Here is a 17,075-nt window from a genome sequence, read left to right as displayed (position 1 = left end):
AGTAAAAAAAAGTTCCCTTTTTAAATGGAGACTACCGTTTATACCAATATCCCACCCAAGTTTGACGAGTGGATGTTATTTAATTCAGCACACTTTGCATATTTCAGGAATTTAAAGTGAAACAGAGTAGGCAGGATGATTCTAGGAACTGGGGCAAGGCATATCCCTTTTTTTTTGATTGCAGATAGAAAAAAACACAGAGCAAAAGAGAATGTAAGGTGGTCGAACTTTTACGTTAATTTACCCTTCTTTTTGAAATTCAACGGAAGTATTATGCAAATTTGGAAACAGACACGGACAGGAAGGCAATTATGAACAGTGTCCAGTTTTTATTTATAACAGATGAAAATTTAAAATAACGAATACAAAATTAACTTATTTTTATTTACATCACGTTAAATAAAAAATTTATTTTTGAATTATAGAATGCAATATTTCGCAATGAGTAGAATAAAGTTTTAACTGTTCAGCTGAATAAATCACTGTACATTGGGATTGTTTGTGATTTATTATTCGAATTTGTCCTTCCAAAAATATGAGAAAAATAAGTATTCTGAAACATTTAGCATATGGAATTTACATTGGAAATAAAGGATACCAAAAGTGAAAACTGTATGAATTTCATGGCAATCCATGGAACACATTAATTCCCGGGTATCAACGTTGCCGTCGTAGATGAGAAAAGTCCAAATGCTAATGTACTACGCGATAAATCTTCTCTCCAAGAACACTTCTGTTGGTCGTATTTATGAACACCAAGATCTTTCACTCATAAAACATGGCAAATAACTAACACTGTTTTGATAAACTCGGCCAGCCTCTGCGCTAACAGGATGATAGAATAGACGGTGTGGTAAGAGGGATAATACTCCGGTAGAAAACAGGTGATCCACTTTAAGCTTCCTTTTTGTCTTAAAGCGTCCTAGATAAACAATAATTCACGCTTAAACGCGCTTTCAACGGTGGTGGTCCCCATTGTCCGTTCCTTGCGTAGCGAGATTTATTTGCGCAAAACTTTTGTATACCGCCGTCCGCCTTTCTCTGATAGCAGGCGAGCTTGGTTTTCACTATTTTGCTGTGGGGACCGCGTTCCACAACAAAAGCGTAAAAGCCTCTAACCGAAATGGATGTCCGGGTTGGGTCTTTGTGTATCAACCTGGCCTGGTCCTGGTGCCTCGATGTGCGTGAAATTAACTCGGACTTAACTCGTAAAAAGCGTACCAATTTGGGAGAATTATTCAAGTATACCGTCGGATTCGGTAAGCCGGGCTTATATTTATACGCGTGAAAAGTAGGCAGAGCGACGGAGAGAGAGAGAGAGGGAGAGAAACGTTTGTTTGGCTCGCTTTCGCTGCGGGAAAGGAGAGAAAAAAAAATTATATGACGTTTTGCCGTTCCACATCTAGCTGGGTAAGTGCTCCCATTCGCTTGGGAAAAATTAGCGAAAGGACTCTACCTATTATGTATGTACAACGCGCACACGATTCGCTCTTCCATTTGTTCTGCTAGCGTTATTTTCAAGTGGCAGGTAGGATTATTTGCGAAGATTGAGGACGTTAAACGAAATTTTATGTCGAGCTAACGATTTGGAAAAATAAAACATTGATTTAATGTTGATCCTATGTTAATTATTTCTTCAGAGTACTAGGTAAGTTACTTGGTAAGGTAAAATACGATGTCGACAATTCAGGACATTCTACAGGTCGATCTCGGTAATGTAGAGTAGTCGGTTGGTAAGGCAGCTCACTGTGCTGGCAATGTAGCAGACTCTGGCGATAAATCATGCGGTCTAGGGTATAAATAAAGATCAATTTCGGAAGGAAATGCTAGTTGTATCGAAATGAAAATAACGAAAATAAAATTAACTATTTTTAAATGCCACGTTAAGATGTCGTTTCGCAGTAGTTTCCCATTAAATTCTTTTATATAAAACTGAAATTATGTAATAATGTATATAATAATTCTTATTCACTTTCTCGCCAAACATTGCCAATGGTAGTAGTGGTAGTAGATTAATACAAGAAGGACGTCGTCGTCCAAGACAGACTGCGGTCGTGAATTCTCCTGTGTCAATAGAATTCCACCCTCGGCAGGGCATACTTCGGTACTCTGTAGCCCTGTTGACCAGAGTGTAAATCGATATCTGGAACGGTCCTCCGAAGGATATGGTTTCACGAGATTAGTCAGCGGTCCATAGGAATCGAATGTAAATCCTGCATAAATTTGCAAACTACACAGACCTTTCGTCGGCGCGGTCCATATCAGCTGACCACTTCCCCGTGAATTCAATTTACCTCCCCAACGCTCATAAAACTAACTCTATTCGATAAAAGTAGTAGGCGTGTGGTCTTTGCTTCGCTATAAAAACGACCACTTTCGTTCAGATGCAAGTTAACACTTTTCTAAAGCCCCTATCCCGGGACGCAGTGACTCTAAAATGCCCTAAGCCTACTTCAGGTTTTAACACACTACATGTCACTTTAAGTACCTAAATTTCCGATTATAGGGCACTAGCTCATACTCTTTGGAATTCCAATTTCATGTTACCTAGACACGCAGATCTAACCTTATTTCAATTCTAAGGTGCTACTTAACGAGATGATGATTCATGGCTAAAAGTAAATAGAAACAAACTTTTCTCGAGTGTCGAATCTTCTTCTCATTTTAATAATCTAAATTTCCAAAAAAGTATAAGTTACCAGATTATCCTGTTTTTATCTGAACCATTCTCAATTAAAGGTTGATTAAATGAAGGAAATGATTCACAGCTAAAAATGAACGTAGAAGACTTTTCAATTTTCTTCCATGAAACTTTCTTTTCTTTCTTTTCAGAAGATACGTTACCATTTCCGATTTCTGATAATGAGCATGCTTGTCGGTAGTTTGTCGAAGGGGAGACAGATGAAGGATGGGAGAAGTGCGTTTCATCCTGGTTTGCCAACAGTAGACGTGTCAGGAAGGGTACCTAGCGGACCCTACCACGGACACGAGAGCATTAGGTGCCTGATCGAAGGATGTGTACACAGGAATTGGTGCTGAAGCGAGAACAAGCGGGAGCAGGATTGGTTGAATGGTCCTCTGGTCGCCAGAGTGGAAGGTGCCACGCCACAGACATATTATAAACTTAAAGTCCGACAAGCAATCGAAGCCCTTAACAGGATTATGCGAACGGTTCTCCTACATCTTCTCAAGGATCAAATACTTGATCCTTTTATCCAACAGGGTGGGCACAAGTAACAAATTCAGGAATACCGTCATATTACCCACTTGAATTTCAACTCCTCTGAAAGATCATGGAAGGAGGGGAACAAATCTTCAAACTAGGATTAACTGTGCCGAGGATCAAGCTCAACCTTTTTCGTAAAACATACTTCTTGAGTGGTTGGCTTGTACGTGACTTTTTTTGAAGAGATACAGTCTGCAGACATTTAGGGTAACGGACACGAGGGGTCTTATCCCAAATGGTCGCTTTTGTTCATGCTTGGTTTAAATCTTTCCTGTTGCTCACGTTTGGTACAAATCTTTTCTTTTATTCATACCGTTCTGTTGACTTCTACATCTTAAATATTCATTCTACCTTCTCTGTATTGAACTTATTTTGGATTCAGTTTGACTTTTATGTCGAGATGATGATGACAAAGGTAGATTGCTTAGGTAGTCAGAAAACTGACTATACAATTTTCTATACTCGATCTTCGAGGCCTATTAAAGTTTCTACTTCTAAATTTTCTATATCATTAGTATATCCACAAAAGTAAGCAATTTCTGTCTTCCTTTCTTTGATAAAGCATCTTTCAGTTCAATTAATTGAGAAATTTCAGAGGAATCTTAATAACTAAATTTCCACGTATTATATTATACATTTATGATATTACGTGTTCTTACGTGTTCATATCTTCTTCGTCATCATACTATACCAAGTACGGTTGCAGTATAATTTCCATTATGTATAAAATTTCCTGGGTACATTTCAAGTGTTAATCCGAAGACGGTTTCATCGAATGCCATTAATTTCACCACGTTTTTATTCCGATGATAATAAATTACTGGAATGACTAAGAATCACCTTCTTTTTTTTACTATAATATATCTCTTCGTGATCCTACATTACCAAGGTATTATATATAAATCTAGATTACTTGGAAGGTCCGAGTCTGGCATCCTGAGTGCACTTGTTCATCGAGGTGTTTCATGCACGCAGATGTCAGCGATGACTAGTAAAATGAGCGAACCTGTATAGCCTGATACTCGCTCGTGATAGTCGTTTTAGAATAGATAATAGATGGATGTAAGGCAGTGATGTACAAATGGTACGAGATTGTCCGGTAGTTTGTTGTTGATTATTTCAATGTTGTGTTTTATTGGCACGTTTGTAAATAAGGTTCGATATCAAAAGTTATCTGGCAGACTTCCGGCTCTGAACGTGTGTTCCTTATTTTCGTGTCTAAAATGCTTGTTTAAACCGTTAAGTAGGCGACAACCACAAGACCAATGTCAGTAGAAGTTACTTCTCAGATCCGTGATCAAGGATCTAAAATGGCTGCGTTGCTAATACCGAATAAAATATTAAACCAAACGAGTTTCATTTCGAATAATTTCTCAAATTTTGTAGTATTTAATTGGGAAGCAGAAATTGATTTTTTGGAATTGTTATATCGTTTATAATGGTCCACAATTGGCTTTCAACATAAATTCGTAACGAATTGAATATACAAGGTGTGCTTATGAAAAGTTGCAAATCATCACTCTTTCTCTTTATTAAAAATTCTAAAAATTTAGGAAGAATATTTGAGCACGAACTAGAAAGTGACTTATTCAAATTAGGGCCATTATTACTGTCTAAAAGTTTTTTTTTCTTAGATTAATTTATTGAGACAGGAATATTAATATATTCTACTTCGGGTAACTTTTCATACGACTGTAAATTTTCATATTAAAATTCTGGAATAGTCTCGTGATTAAATTTCATCTGTTACAAATTTTCTTTAATCGTTTCATTTATCTAATGTCGTGACAGACACATTTATCAAGCACGAGTATACCAATCATTCTTATCGAATCTCCTTTTACCGAAAGACATCGGGGAGAGTCAATGACTACAAATAAAAGGTGTTCGCTGAAGGTAAAAAAAAAACTGCAGATTGAAGCAAGTTAGGAAAGATTCCGCTAACTCGTGATAGGAGCCTTATCGACTTAATTAATCCTGCAAAGCGACGACGCGACGGAAGATCAGTTTTATTCGATCCTTGTTCTCAGAAAATCGTTAACCTTTGCAAGATGCATGAATTAGCGTCAATTCGACTCCATGTTTATAGTGATATCTTGCGTGAAAAACAATTGACAAATTATAGGAGATCAAATCTAAGAAATTGGTATAATTTACCTATACGTTTTGGCATTAATTGGAATTATTTCTTGGTATACAAGATAAACAGTAGTGTCAGTGCAAATATATTAAAATTCATTGAATTGTTCAACCATATACTTTTTAAAAAACAGTTTTTAAATATCCAGTGGTAGCTCTTTCTCCTCCTTCTTCATAAAAGTATTTTTGCAATTTACTGTATGTCAAATCTTGCCCTTTAGTAATTGTAAGATTACTGTAACATCGTGCAATATTCTTCCAAAAATTTCCTTTTTTTTTCTTACTGAGGAATACCTACAACTATATGGTCAAAACGTTTAATAAATACGATCAACATGCTCGGACTGGCATCGTCGTTTATTTGCCTGCATATTTTATGTAAGAGATTACAGAGCCATAATATCCAGTTCTAGGTGCACGAAGTGTTTATCAGAAATTTTAGAGCATGCATTCTAGCAACAAATCGTGGATAATTGTGTTTGGATAATGAAGCACCAGCACATTTTCTTCCTCTGGTGTTAAGCTCGTTTAAATAGAAACATAGTTGCAAGACCACATGACCTGATTCATTTGATACCAAATATGATCCTACGTTGCCATTATACACGTTCTTGTTCACTTCAGATGTAATAGTATTAAGAAAGTTTGTCATAAATTTGAGACTACCTAGAAACGATGCAATTTTGCGACTCGCGTCATAAACTCGGCTATTATTAATATAATTATTAAATTTCCATAAAACATGTCCTCTCCTTATTGCCAAGGGGGTAGCCTCAAACTTATGGCCGGCGATACCTGTACGACGAAACGACCACGGATATTTGTCGTTCGTTTTATTGTCCCGAAACGCCTTCGAGAGTATTAGCGCCGTGCATGATTAAGGGGGATAACGAAGAACGCGATTATCACTAATGCCGTGCATTACTTTCTGTCCATGGTTGCGATAATGGCGCGCGCGTTACGGGACACGAATGAACGAGCGCCGAGTGGCTGAAAACGTTTCTATTTGCTTGATATGCTGGCTTACTTACACGCTTTGCTACGCAGGTCCCAAATTTTTAGGGTACGATCGTAACTGCCGGTAACTACTTTTGACGGTTCGCCAAGAAACTTCGCCGCCATCACCTTCCCGCAGTGGCCCGTTAGGGTGTGCTGAAGCAGAAATGGGAATGCCGTTGTTGAACATTTACCAACACATTTTGCGTAATAATAGGATATTTCGTAACATACGCGAGTGACTAAAAAGGATAATAATGGTTGGCGGTTGGATTCTATTGGCGAGCATATTGCTGCGAATGTGGAATCGTGGAGAGGGTGGATGTTGTTGTAAGGAGACTGCTTTCCTTGCAATGTATAATTTTATGTGGTTAATTATTGTAAGGTAAAGACAAATTATTTTGAAGTTTCAATCGTTTTATTCTTTTGTCTTCGCAGAAACAATGTTAAAATTCCAATAGAACAATGTGGTATGTGGAGGAGTGGAGGTACAAGAATGTGAACATTATATGCATAGGAAGGGATTAGTTATAGATAATAATAGTCTGTTAAAATATTTCTATAGAAGTTTTATAGAATAAAATAGTTCTATAGAAGACACTGATAAACATAAATTAAATCTATAATTATTACACATAGAGCATTATTTTTTTGAATATATTTTTGAAAAGTTACAATCGTTTGACATGACTTTATCCTATAATAATTTATACATATCAACCAATAATCCAAATTTACATTTAAACGGCAAGATTTATAATAATATAATTTTAAGAAACACTGAAAAAAAAAACAGATTAATTTATACAAAAAATGTGTTTCGAAAGATGATAATGATTGTAATGTATTGAATAGTACAGTTTTAAATGAAGGATTTATATAAATGCACGGTAGACTCCAATATGCAAATCAAATCCATTCAAATAACATTCATTCCATTCTATATAATTCTATATAATTAAGTGGAGCATTTTCATGTTGAATAATAAGCCCAAAATATTAATGTAATAGCAAAGCATCGTAAAATCGTACAAAATACATCATGAACATAATGGTATATGAAACTCGAGTTATATAAATGTTTAAAATAAATGAAATAAAAGAAAATTTAAAACGAATTAAACCTTTCTTTAAAAACCAATAAAGTTTTAGCCCTTAATCTACATTCTTGCAAGTCTATCTATCTACACAAAATTATTTATAAAAGCACAGGCAATCCGTCACATTGTCGGTTCCGCAACAAAAGCGTTAACGACCGAGAAACATCCATCGGCACTCCAAACTGATGACGGTAAAGTCATTTAATGGTAAAGAATTCAGGCGTAACGTCGAAAAGGGAGGCACGAACAACTCGATGGCACTACCCTGGAAAAAGGGGCGCCGTGAAAAAGAAGACTTCGCCAATTTTAAGGTACACGGTCGTCGGAGGCTCTTGAAAAATGTCCTAATGTAAATTAATGGGGCGGAAGTTTAGTCAGAAGGGCTCTAACGCGAAGGAAACACAGGTAGGAGCGCCCGACGACGTTATACGAGCCGGGGAAAGAACTTTTTCCCGCTTCCATAAAAGGGAGTAGAGGAGAAGAGAGTGAACCAAACTATACGATAATCTAACATCTCAAGAAGTTGGTAGAAAGCGTGGGGGCGAGCCCGCATTTCTTACGGGGAACATTAGACGATCCAGTAGATACTCTTTCTCAATCGCCCTCCGCCCAACGAGACCCGAATTTACGATTGTATCCTTTTATGATAGCTATAAGACACAATATTATTTTAGAAAATTACGGGAACCTGACGAGGAACACCGACACAGGAGGTGCGAGGAGTGGCGAACCTATTGTTCACAATTTAATTGGCACGAGACTGAGTTTTAATTAAAATTTGTTTTACACTGCAAATTTATAAATTATGGCAATTTTTGAAAATGGAAGCGAGTTAAAAATATTTTGCAACGAATACATGTATTAATGTTATCAGTGTACCTATTAAATTAATCATGGAAAATTAAAAGAAACTCAGAGATGTGAATATGATATTCAATATGTTTACAAAGTGTGACTTTTTGTCAATATTAATCATTAGACATCAAAATTAGGAAGATGTTCTTTTTCGTTTTGGTAGACTGAAAACATAAATTATTGATGAAATAGGAGAGTGTTTATTTATTTTCCTCAGGTGAATGGAAGTCACATATGTAGAAATAACCAATTCGTGTCGCTAGTTGTTAGGAAAACGTTTGCCAACTGTTGAAGTCCCTTGAAACTCATCAGAAGTTCTCCTATCTACGAAGCCCTCCGCATCGAGAGAATCTGTCAAAGTAAACGTCTCTTGATGTCCTGCTCAGATTCCACGGGAGTACCTACGAGGAAAATCTCTGTCGTCAACAGCTCATCGGCCAACTAGCAGCAAAGTCAAGAAAAGAGGAGTAATAGGAGAACTTACATCAGCAGAATCAATTGAAGGAGCAAAAAGTCGACTGACTAACCAAACGAGCAATTTCTGAAAGAAACCAAAAGGGGAGGTTGCAAGAAGATTGCCGAGTGATAAAGATTGCCGGGTGCCCTGACTATGATGGAAAGTTCAATGATGACCGGAACGGTTAGAACCGACCACTCGCAATCTTCTTACAACCTTCACTTTCGATTTCTATACGGAATTGCTCTGAATAGATAAGTAGGTAGGTACGCGCATACATAACGACGGTAATGCTCAATTCACATCGTGTTTCGTGAAACACAGTTACAATTAATTAAATCTGTAATCTTGTAATCCGATCACACACGAGGAATATATGTCTTTTATTTTGGAAAATGAAAGGTTAATTCTTAGTTGCTAAACTTTCAGGCAACATTTCATCATCTGAAGGCCTTCTCAATCTTTAATCTTCAAAGCTTTTAGTTCTATTACTCACCACAATAATTCACAACAGAAACTGCAGTATGCCATTTCCTCCAATCAGTGCCAGGAGACCCAAAGAGATTGCAAATTTTCTAGACAATACAGTGAGCTTGACAACTGTAAAAAGCTGCTGGATAAACGATTGAAAATACATTCCGGGTTGTCTTCAGCGCGTGGAGGAGCAAAGAAACAAAAACAACGACCAAGTTCGCGTATATTCGTGCTTGTGTTTCGAGTTCCACGAGCGTTCTCTGCGCCATTTCTTGGGGCACCCTGTGCCCTTATGCACCGTTCTCGGAATATGCAGCCCAAGATCCACAAAATACAGCTGATGACGTTGTTTTTTACGAGGGTCTGGCAGCGGCAACGTAAGATGTATACCAGATGCGTACTCGGAATAAAGACATAAACTCTTTCGTGGAGATCAATCGAGACTGAACTGCCAGCGGAATTCGAAGCAGAAAGGGGAACAGGGCGAAAGATGAATAGGAGGATCCTCCGAGCTGTGTACGAACGTTCAATTAAACTCGATGGAAGCGCCGAAGAAGAAGCTGGTAACCTTCCTGGAAGCAACTACCGACCCCAGTTTTACACCCAGTGCGTTCGTTTCGTTTTTAAAGCGCATAAGAGCGAAGCTGCGCTCGCGTTTCGCTACTGGAAGCACGTCTATAACTGACGTTAGGTACAAAGCTAGGTACAATGTTTGATTCTTTGATGTAATCTTAAAATAATTATATATCTAACGCTATATTTCTTCCTACATCTTATAACAAAATAGTTTGTTTCTAAATATTTGTTCTAATTGACCATTTTTAAATACATCTCAACAACAACATTTACGTACTTAGTTCAATCCTTGTACTGCAAAATTACGCCTCGACTTGGATTAAATGATGTATTTAAATCTTTAAATAAAAATTCTTGAACTTTGGCCATAACAACTGCGTGTGGCCTCCTGAGAAGTGATTGCGCGTACACACTTAAAGTGGACGTGCAAGGAAGTTTACGAGAGTGTTATTACAACAGAATGAAATCTCAGTTTACGCTTGTCTTGATTCTATTCAGTCTAACGTGCGAAAGTGTATCCTTTGGTAATATTATTAGTAGATTTCTATTGCGTCGGACTTGTATAAAATAGAGTGCGAGGAACGAAATGAAATATAGTAGGTGGAAGCCGATGTAAATACTCGTTTATGGCACGGGGGCAAAGTACAGCTATACGTTGATACCGACTTAACCTAGAATATGGTAGAATAAGAGGTAAAAAAAATAAATATATGTAGGTACTGAAACCTGGGAGTGAAGGCTGTAGAAACTAGGTAGTAACAAAATTAAACTCATGTCTCTGTCAATATGGATTGTCTAAAATAATTATTTGTTTATGAATGGCAGGCTTTTTGAGAAAATATTTACATTTACAATTCATCATTGATACTGAGTTAACCTAGAAAATAGTAGAACAAGAGGTAAAAAAAATAAATATATGTAGGTACTGAAACCTGGGAGTGAAGGCTGTAGAAACTAGGTAGTAACAAAATTAGATTTATGTCAATATATTTACATTTACAATTCATATTTTTATTATCCTAGATGAAGTCTCAAGAATGATTGGCGTTAGTCTAATCACGTATTACGTGACTCTGATAATGGTGTCATTTATTATGACAAATTGTGGATTCAGGTTTCATTATAATTGTCGTCTCCAATGGTTGTCAATAAATATGTCAATGATAAATGGTCACAATGACATCGCTTCAAAGTGATTTCTCGGAATGTTTCCCAAGCAATGGGCATGGATGTAACCGATTCGATCGTTGTGAAGATTTCACAGGAAACAAACGCTGAAGTCCCAATTCAGAGTTCGCAGGCTGGGGTCGAATGAATCGATAATTACCGCAAATCCGATACACGGTGTTTGCCACTGTATTGCAGCATTATTCCCACGAATGCGTAACTTTGATTACGTGAGAAACGCGAGCATTACATGTGAATAGAATCGGTTTCATTCACTTTTCATGAACTCCAGGAAACATCCTGATCGTTTTCATTGAACAGATTGCATGCGAGATTAATTGAACTTGCAAGCAAGAACGAGGGTATTCACGGTAAACGGAGAATCAGAGGAAACATTGAATTCTGTAGCATTGTAAGTCTAAGGATTCCAGGTTGAAAGAAATTTGTGTATGAAAGTTAAATTGAGGATTCCAATTCAACTCTTGGAGAAAGTTATTCTGAAATTCTTGGAAATCCGGAACACACAGAAGCTGTAGTAGCATTAAATGTTCTAATTATTCGGCAGAGATTCATTCAACTCTAGCCTTTGAACTCTGGAATATCAAATACACATTGAATGTATATGTTTAGATATATAAGTAGTATATAATAAAATTATGACTATCATATTTATTATGATATTATATTATGTACGTAATATATTACATAATATTAAAATGTAATATAATTCTGTACAGGACGAGAGAACATCCCTATCTGAACGAATGAAGTGTAATACCAGAAAAGTTCCCGTTCTGTTATTCAAACTCCATCCTCCGACAAGGTACATCCATCACTTTGGATACGAAAGTGCCTGTTACACTCAGCGAACATAGAGCGCCGAAGATGAACCCGGATCGCAACCGTTTGAAGATCCATCAAAGGAGCAGCGACTTCGCGTGACACAGACGAAACGAGGAAACGAACTTGAGCCAGTAACCCAAAGAAGTCACCGCGACTGCGAGAATGTCAATTTTCTGTCTAGAAAGAATCCCATCGTCAAGGGGAAAAGAAAGGGGCACCGGTGACATCGCGCGTCTGAATATGCGCAAATCGGGAATCGTTACCTGAAAAGCAAACATCAGGTACCTTCGCGGAAAACATCTTTCATGGTGGAACACGTTGTGTATATATGCGTAACGTTAAGCAAAGTTTACACATAGTAGAATACTTGCACGCGAGCCAAGCCACGGGTTCTATAGGGTTCTCATCGTTTTTCACTGCCACTTCGTTAGTACAGCACCGGTGAACGGCGTGTTTCCGCGAACGAGAATTCCGCCGTCTAACGTCCTGCCATAATTACATCCACCCAGGTCGATGTTTTCGTTTTGATTGGCGAAGGATGTCGCGGACCGGCTCGATACTCGATGAGAAGACCGACGAGGAATCGTACGAACGCTCGCCAGGGGCAAAAAGATGGAGGGTACAAGTGACTCGGCGACATGGCCAAGTCCCTCGCCAATCCCGAGCCTACAGGCATCCAACGATATCGCTAGTTTTATTGGTTTTCCGTGAAGGTTACGGCATGTTAATCTATTACGGGGGTTTCACGCGGCGAGGATATGATTACAGAGTGACGCAACGTTATGCGACAACACGGTTATATACGTACCCGAATGCGAATTAAAATTTAATTCTCAGGCTTGTAGTATGCTAAGTTAACACAACCTCGGTAGTCGGTACAACCATTTTTCTCACTCCGGTGCAAGATGAATGTATCCGTTTGAAGTCATGCGTTTGACACGGGAATATACGAAGTATGCATTCTGAAGATGACAGTTTCGTATTTTGACACCTGAATGTTCTTTGTATTTTCCTTTTAGAGTGTGAAGGGGAGGAAACGAACCTGAAGCAAGGTGAAAAAGTAAAATGAATAATAAATGTTGTTCTTAGGACAAGTATTTTTGGTATCCAAATTTAATTCACTCGATTCACTGACATTTAATCTTTTGCACTCTTAAGGCCACCTGTACTGCCCAGGCACTTGAAGGCATTCTACTTCTACTCTGTCACTGCCCACAATTTCTTAAGAAATAGTGTTAAAAAATACGTTAGTAATCAAATGAAGGACAATGTTTCCATTAAACTATTATTATTCTAAAAGAAATCGTATAACAAACTGCAGAGAGTTTTTCACGGAGTTTATAACACCGAGTACTGACGAAAATAATAAAGACATCGCAAATTTGTATCGTTAAGGCGAAGATAAAAATTATAGTGTATAAAATAAAAAGATTTTCATAATTTTTTCATAACCTATACAATTTAAAAATTGTAAGCACAACCCTTCCAATGGCCACGAGAATTCCAGACTCGTCAGTTCCAATAATTTCCGAAAGGAATACTCGATGCAACACTTGATACTCGGTTCGATTAATAACAGTAGGAAACGCCAAAGGTAACATCTATTCAGATTCTTGTTAGCGTCTAACGCCTTGGGGCAACGGTTCACGAGCGTTTGTGTCATTACGAAGATCAGGGAGCCATTTTATCACGGAACATTGGCCACAACTGTGCAATATTACGTGGATATAATTACAACCGTTGCGTAACATAAGATGTAATCGCACAAAGTAAGTTCAGAATGCACCATCCCTATCCCCCAGAGGGATAAATCACTCTTGCACGACACGGAATAATGCAATGTTGATTTAGGCATGCAGTCGACCTGGAACCAAAAGCCCCGGCTCGACGAACGCTTATGAATATTCAGCTGTTATCTTTGACTGTTGATACGATGAACCGATAAACAGGTACACGTTATTCGAAAAAAACGTCCGGTCCCTGTACGTTTCTCTTTCAGACGATCATAATCGATTCCGGGTTGGAAGAATCGGAGTGTTCCGATGGAGTAATTATAACGGTAATGCCTTTATTAAGGTTTCGTTATGATAATCCAATTGGGACGAACGGGCTGATGTCTCAATTTCGGTAAATGGGCCGGTCCGCTAATGGGATTAATTAAACGGTAATGTTTACCCGTCAGCTGTAATTTATTGTCGCTCGGTCATCCGTGCTTATTTTTCGTCCGCGTATCGATAACCGCCATCGAAAGGAGCGCGGCCAGCAACTAGTGTCGAATTGGCGAAAAACTGGGAAAACAGTGGGGTAAGAATGGCAGAAGAAAGGGAAACAGCTTTTTTCGCCTTTTCAGCATTGCGGCCTCGAGTATATAGGTTGACTAGGCTACGACCGAAGGGGTTGAAGGAGTCGAGCGGTTGAGTACTTGGGTGACGCCCAAGTATTCTTCGATAAAAGCCTCCCGCGACTTGAGCCACCCCATTTTTTGTTATCCAACCATTTCGCATGCATCAACGCAAGCTAGATTTCATAACACAGCGGTTTCGAGTGAAAACTGCTCGCTATGTGGTCGACAGGAATTATTTCTGGGACGGAAGTATAATAGAAATTTGAAAATAAATGGTGAACATTGTTTTTTTTATATATTGAGTGTAGACATTGATTCCGTACCTTTACATTAAATCACCTACGTGTAGTTTAAGTAAAAATATTTATAAATGATATATCAATGTATATTTTCCTTAGGAATGTCAGTAGTTCATTTACTAACAAATTTAGAGATTACTTCTCAAGAATACTTTCCCTGTAGATGATGTTTATTGTCCATTTTATGTTTTCATCTTACTACAGCTCTTCCTTGGGAATGAATTAAATACTTCAACCTCAATTTATAATCCAGGAAATAAGTGATCGTTACAAACCAGGTACAAATGGCTGATGAAGACGTTTATTACACCTGAAGGTTATTAATTGCAGATTAAAACGAGGTTAAAACGAAGATCGTTCCACATTTTCCACTCGTTTCCTCCAGCTTTTCTCTTTGTCTTACTTTCACTCTCTTTTATTCTCCTTGCCAGCTATTACAATTCTTTCCTCACCCGAAGCAATTACAATAGCTGTAGGGTAAACATGACCATGTGTGGAACTGAATCACCGTCTAAAGAGAACAACAAGGCTGACAGAAATTATAAGGCATAATGGGCCTCGTTCGTTCAGTCCGGGAACTGGAACTGCCCATAGTTATTCAGGTAATGTGACAATCGCGTAAAAGGTTTACAGCGACTGGCTTACATATATAGTTAAAACAGGTAATTCTACGCGTGGTTGTGAAATGCTTCGTATGAAATGCGAAGACAAAACCAAGTCGTCCACCGTGTTTGAAGAAGCGTCGCAGATTGCTACGTACGCAGACATATCGTTTCAAAGAAGAAAATTGTTTCTGAAAGACAACAGCTTCGACACATTTCGTTGTCTAAGTAAAAAAACGCTTGTGACGCTGTGCCTGTCGAATATCAGCGATGTTCAATTTAACCATCTTCTACACTATTTGTAATTAAGGAAACAAATAAGTTTATGTAAGAGTGTAACTTTTTTATTAAAGAAATAACAAATGTAACCGGGAATGTGACTTTCGATAAATAATTAGGACTAAAGTTAGAACTATTTGGGCTACTCTAACGTGTATAGCTTAACAAGTTAAAGAAGATCCTTGATCTCAGTTGGATGAGGTCCTTTTCGTTTCTCCCTTGTCCTAGTTCTTTTGGACACTATCAGATGACACTTAGCTAACTAGGCAGCAGGCTTGAACGATAATTACGTCCTTGCCACTCATGTCCACTACCTCACAGATCATAGTGAATTTGATGAGCTACACAAATGAGACCAGTCGTTTAAGGAGAGATGGCAGACTTAAAAATAAAACATTCATGAGCCACTTGAGTGATCGTTTAGCTTTTGATTGGGAGCCTGCTAAAAAGAATTCCTACTATATTCTTATTGGAACTAATAACCTTGTAGGTTCAGTCACTTGCAGTTTATTTGCAGTGTAAATTAATTAATAACAAGAGTTTTCTTTGACGAGTACATTGAAATTCACAGAATAGAGGATTAATTAGTCGTTTCATAAACGAAAAGAGTGTCACTGCCAACACCCATTTAAAAGAATTTTTATTATACATTCTTATTGGATAACGTAATAACCCTGCAGGTTCAGTCACTTGTCGTTCACTTTTACTGTTAATGAATTTATAATAATAGCTTTCTTTGACAGGTAAAATCAAATTCATACAGTAGTTACTGCAAATAGAAATTGGGATCGAAAAGCCTGTAATTAGACTGCTGGTAAATGAGCATTCAAGAGTTTTAGATGAAATACATATATGAAATTCTTCAGAAATTAAACTCGAGGAGACATCGTGATGGGACACAGATACGAGCGAAGCGACACGTTTTAAAGCGAGGTTCGATAACATCGCAAGAGTATTTGTTTGCGCGATGCTACCTCGGTAAACGACCTAACCCAAATCAAATTCACCGTATAATCATGACGTCTCCAACGTCCTGCGAACGATCTTCGACGCCCATTCCACTCGTACACGTTTCAGCCTCGGAGTACATCGGCACTGGCATCTTGCCGTAGGTGTTGCGTTAGAGGTGGTCGCTCGTTGCAGTATCACGCAGTTCTCCCGTCGATATTCCTCCTAATTACCAGGTCTGCTGGCCATCGAAGACGCCAAGGGACGTTCGCATCGAGCGGTCTGTTATCGGAAAAGCTTGCCAGGGCGACCGTGAACATGACAAAGAAAATGAGAAGGTGGAGGTTTGCTAGGTAAATCTCGCCACTTGTTATTTAGTAGGAGCCTCCTGTTTCGCGGCGCTGATACTCCAGAAGCGAGCTGGAGAGAAAGAAGAGTCCAACTCGACGAAGAAGGTGGTGAAGGTGGCGGATAAGAGGTAGAAGAGGAAGAAAGGGAGTCGCGGAAAGGGGGCGAGAAGGAAGAGCACTAGGAGGAAGCACTGCGAGGCACTTTACTAGGCGCATATATACAGGGTGTTCCTTAATACGTGGGAACGACCTCAGCAACGGGATTCGAGATTCGTAAATGTTTATATGGATGGACGGTCGTCGATCCTGATCGATTCCCCGCGCGTTACAAACGCTGCAAAATATATTTCGGTTGTCCTTTCGGTGAGGAGAATTCATTCGTCTATGAGTGTTAATGACCAATAACCATACAGTAACTCG

General features: G+C 38.4%; 1 protein-coding gene across 4 annotated transcripts in view; it reads right to left on the bottom strand.

Annotated features, from left to right (window-relative positions):
- The window catches only part of LOC128885921 (autophagy-related protein 16-1), a 645,660-nt gene that overhangs the window by 39,583 nt on the left and 589,002 nt on the right, over positions 1-17,075 (bottom strand). For all 4 annotated transcript variants that reach the window (XM_054140306.1, XM_054140304.1, XM_054140305.1 and 1 more), the window contains one exon: positions 6,397-6,517. In XM_054140306.1, coding sequence (XP_053996281.1) covers positions 6,397-6,517 — 121 coding nt within the window. The remainder of the gene's footprint in view (positions 1-6,396; positions 6,518-17,075) is intronic.

This window comes from Hylaeus anthracinus, unplaced genomic scaffold (assembly GCF_026225885.1).
Source record: "Hylaeus anthracinus isolate JK02 unplaced genomic scaffold, UHH_iyHylAnth1.0_haploid 11982, whole genome shotgun sequence".
Classification (NCBI taxonomy): domain Eukaryota; kingdom Metazoa; phylum Arthropoda; class Insecta; order Hymenoptera; family Colletidae; genus Hylaeus; species Hylaeus anthracinus.
Note: the sequence above shows the minus strand (reverse complement) of the source record. Positions and strands in the feature narration are given on the sequence as shown.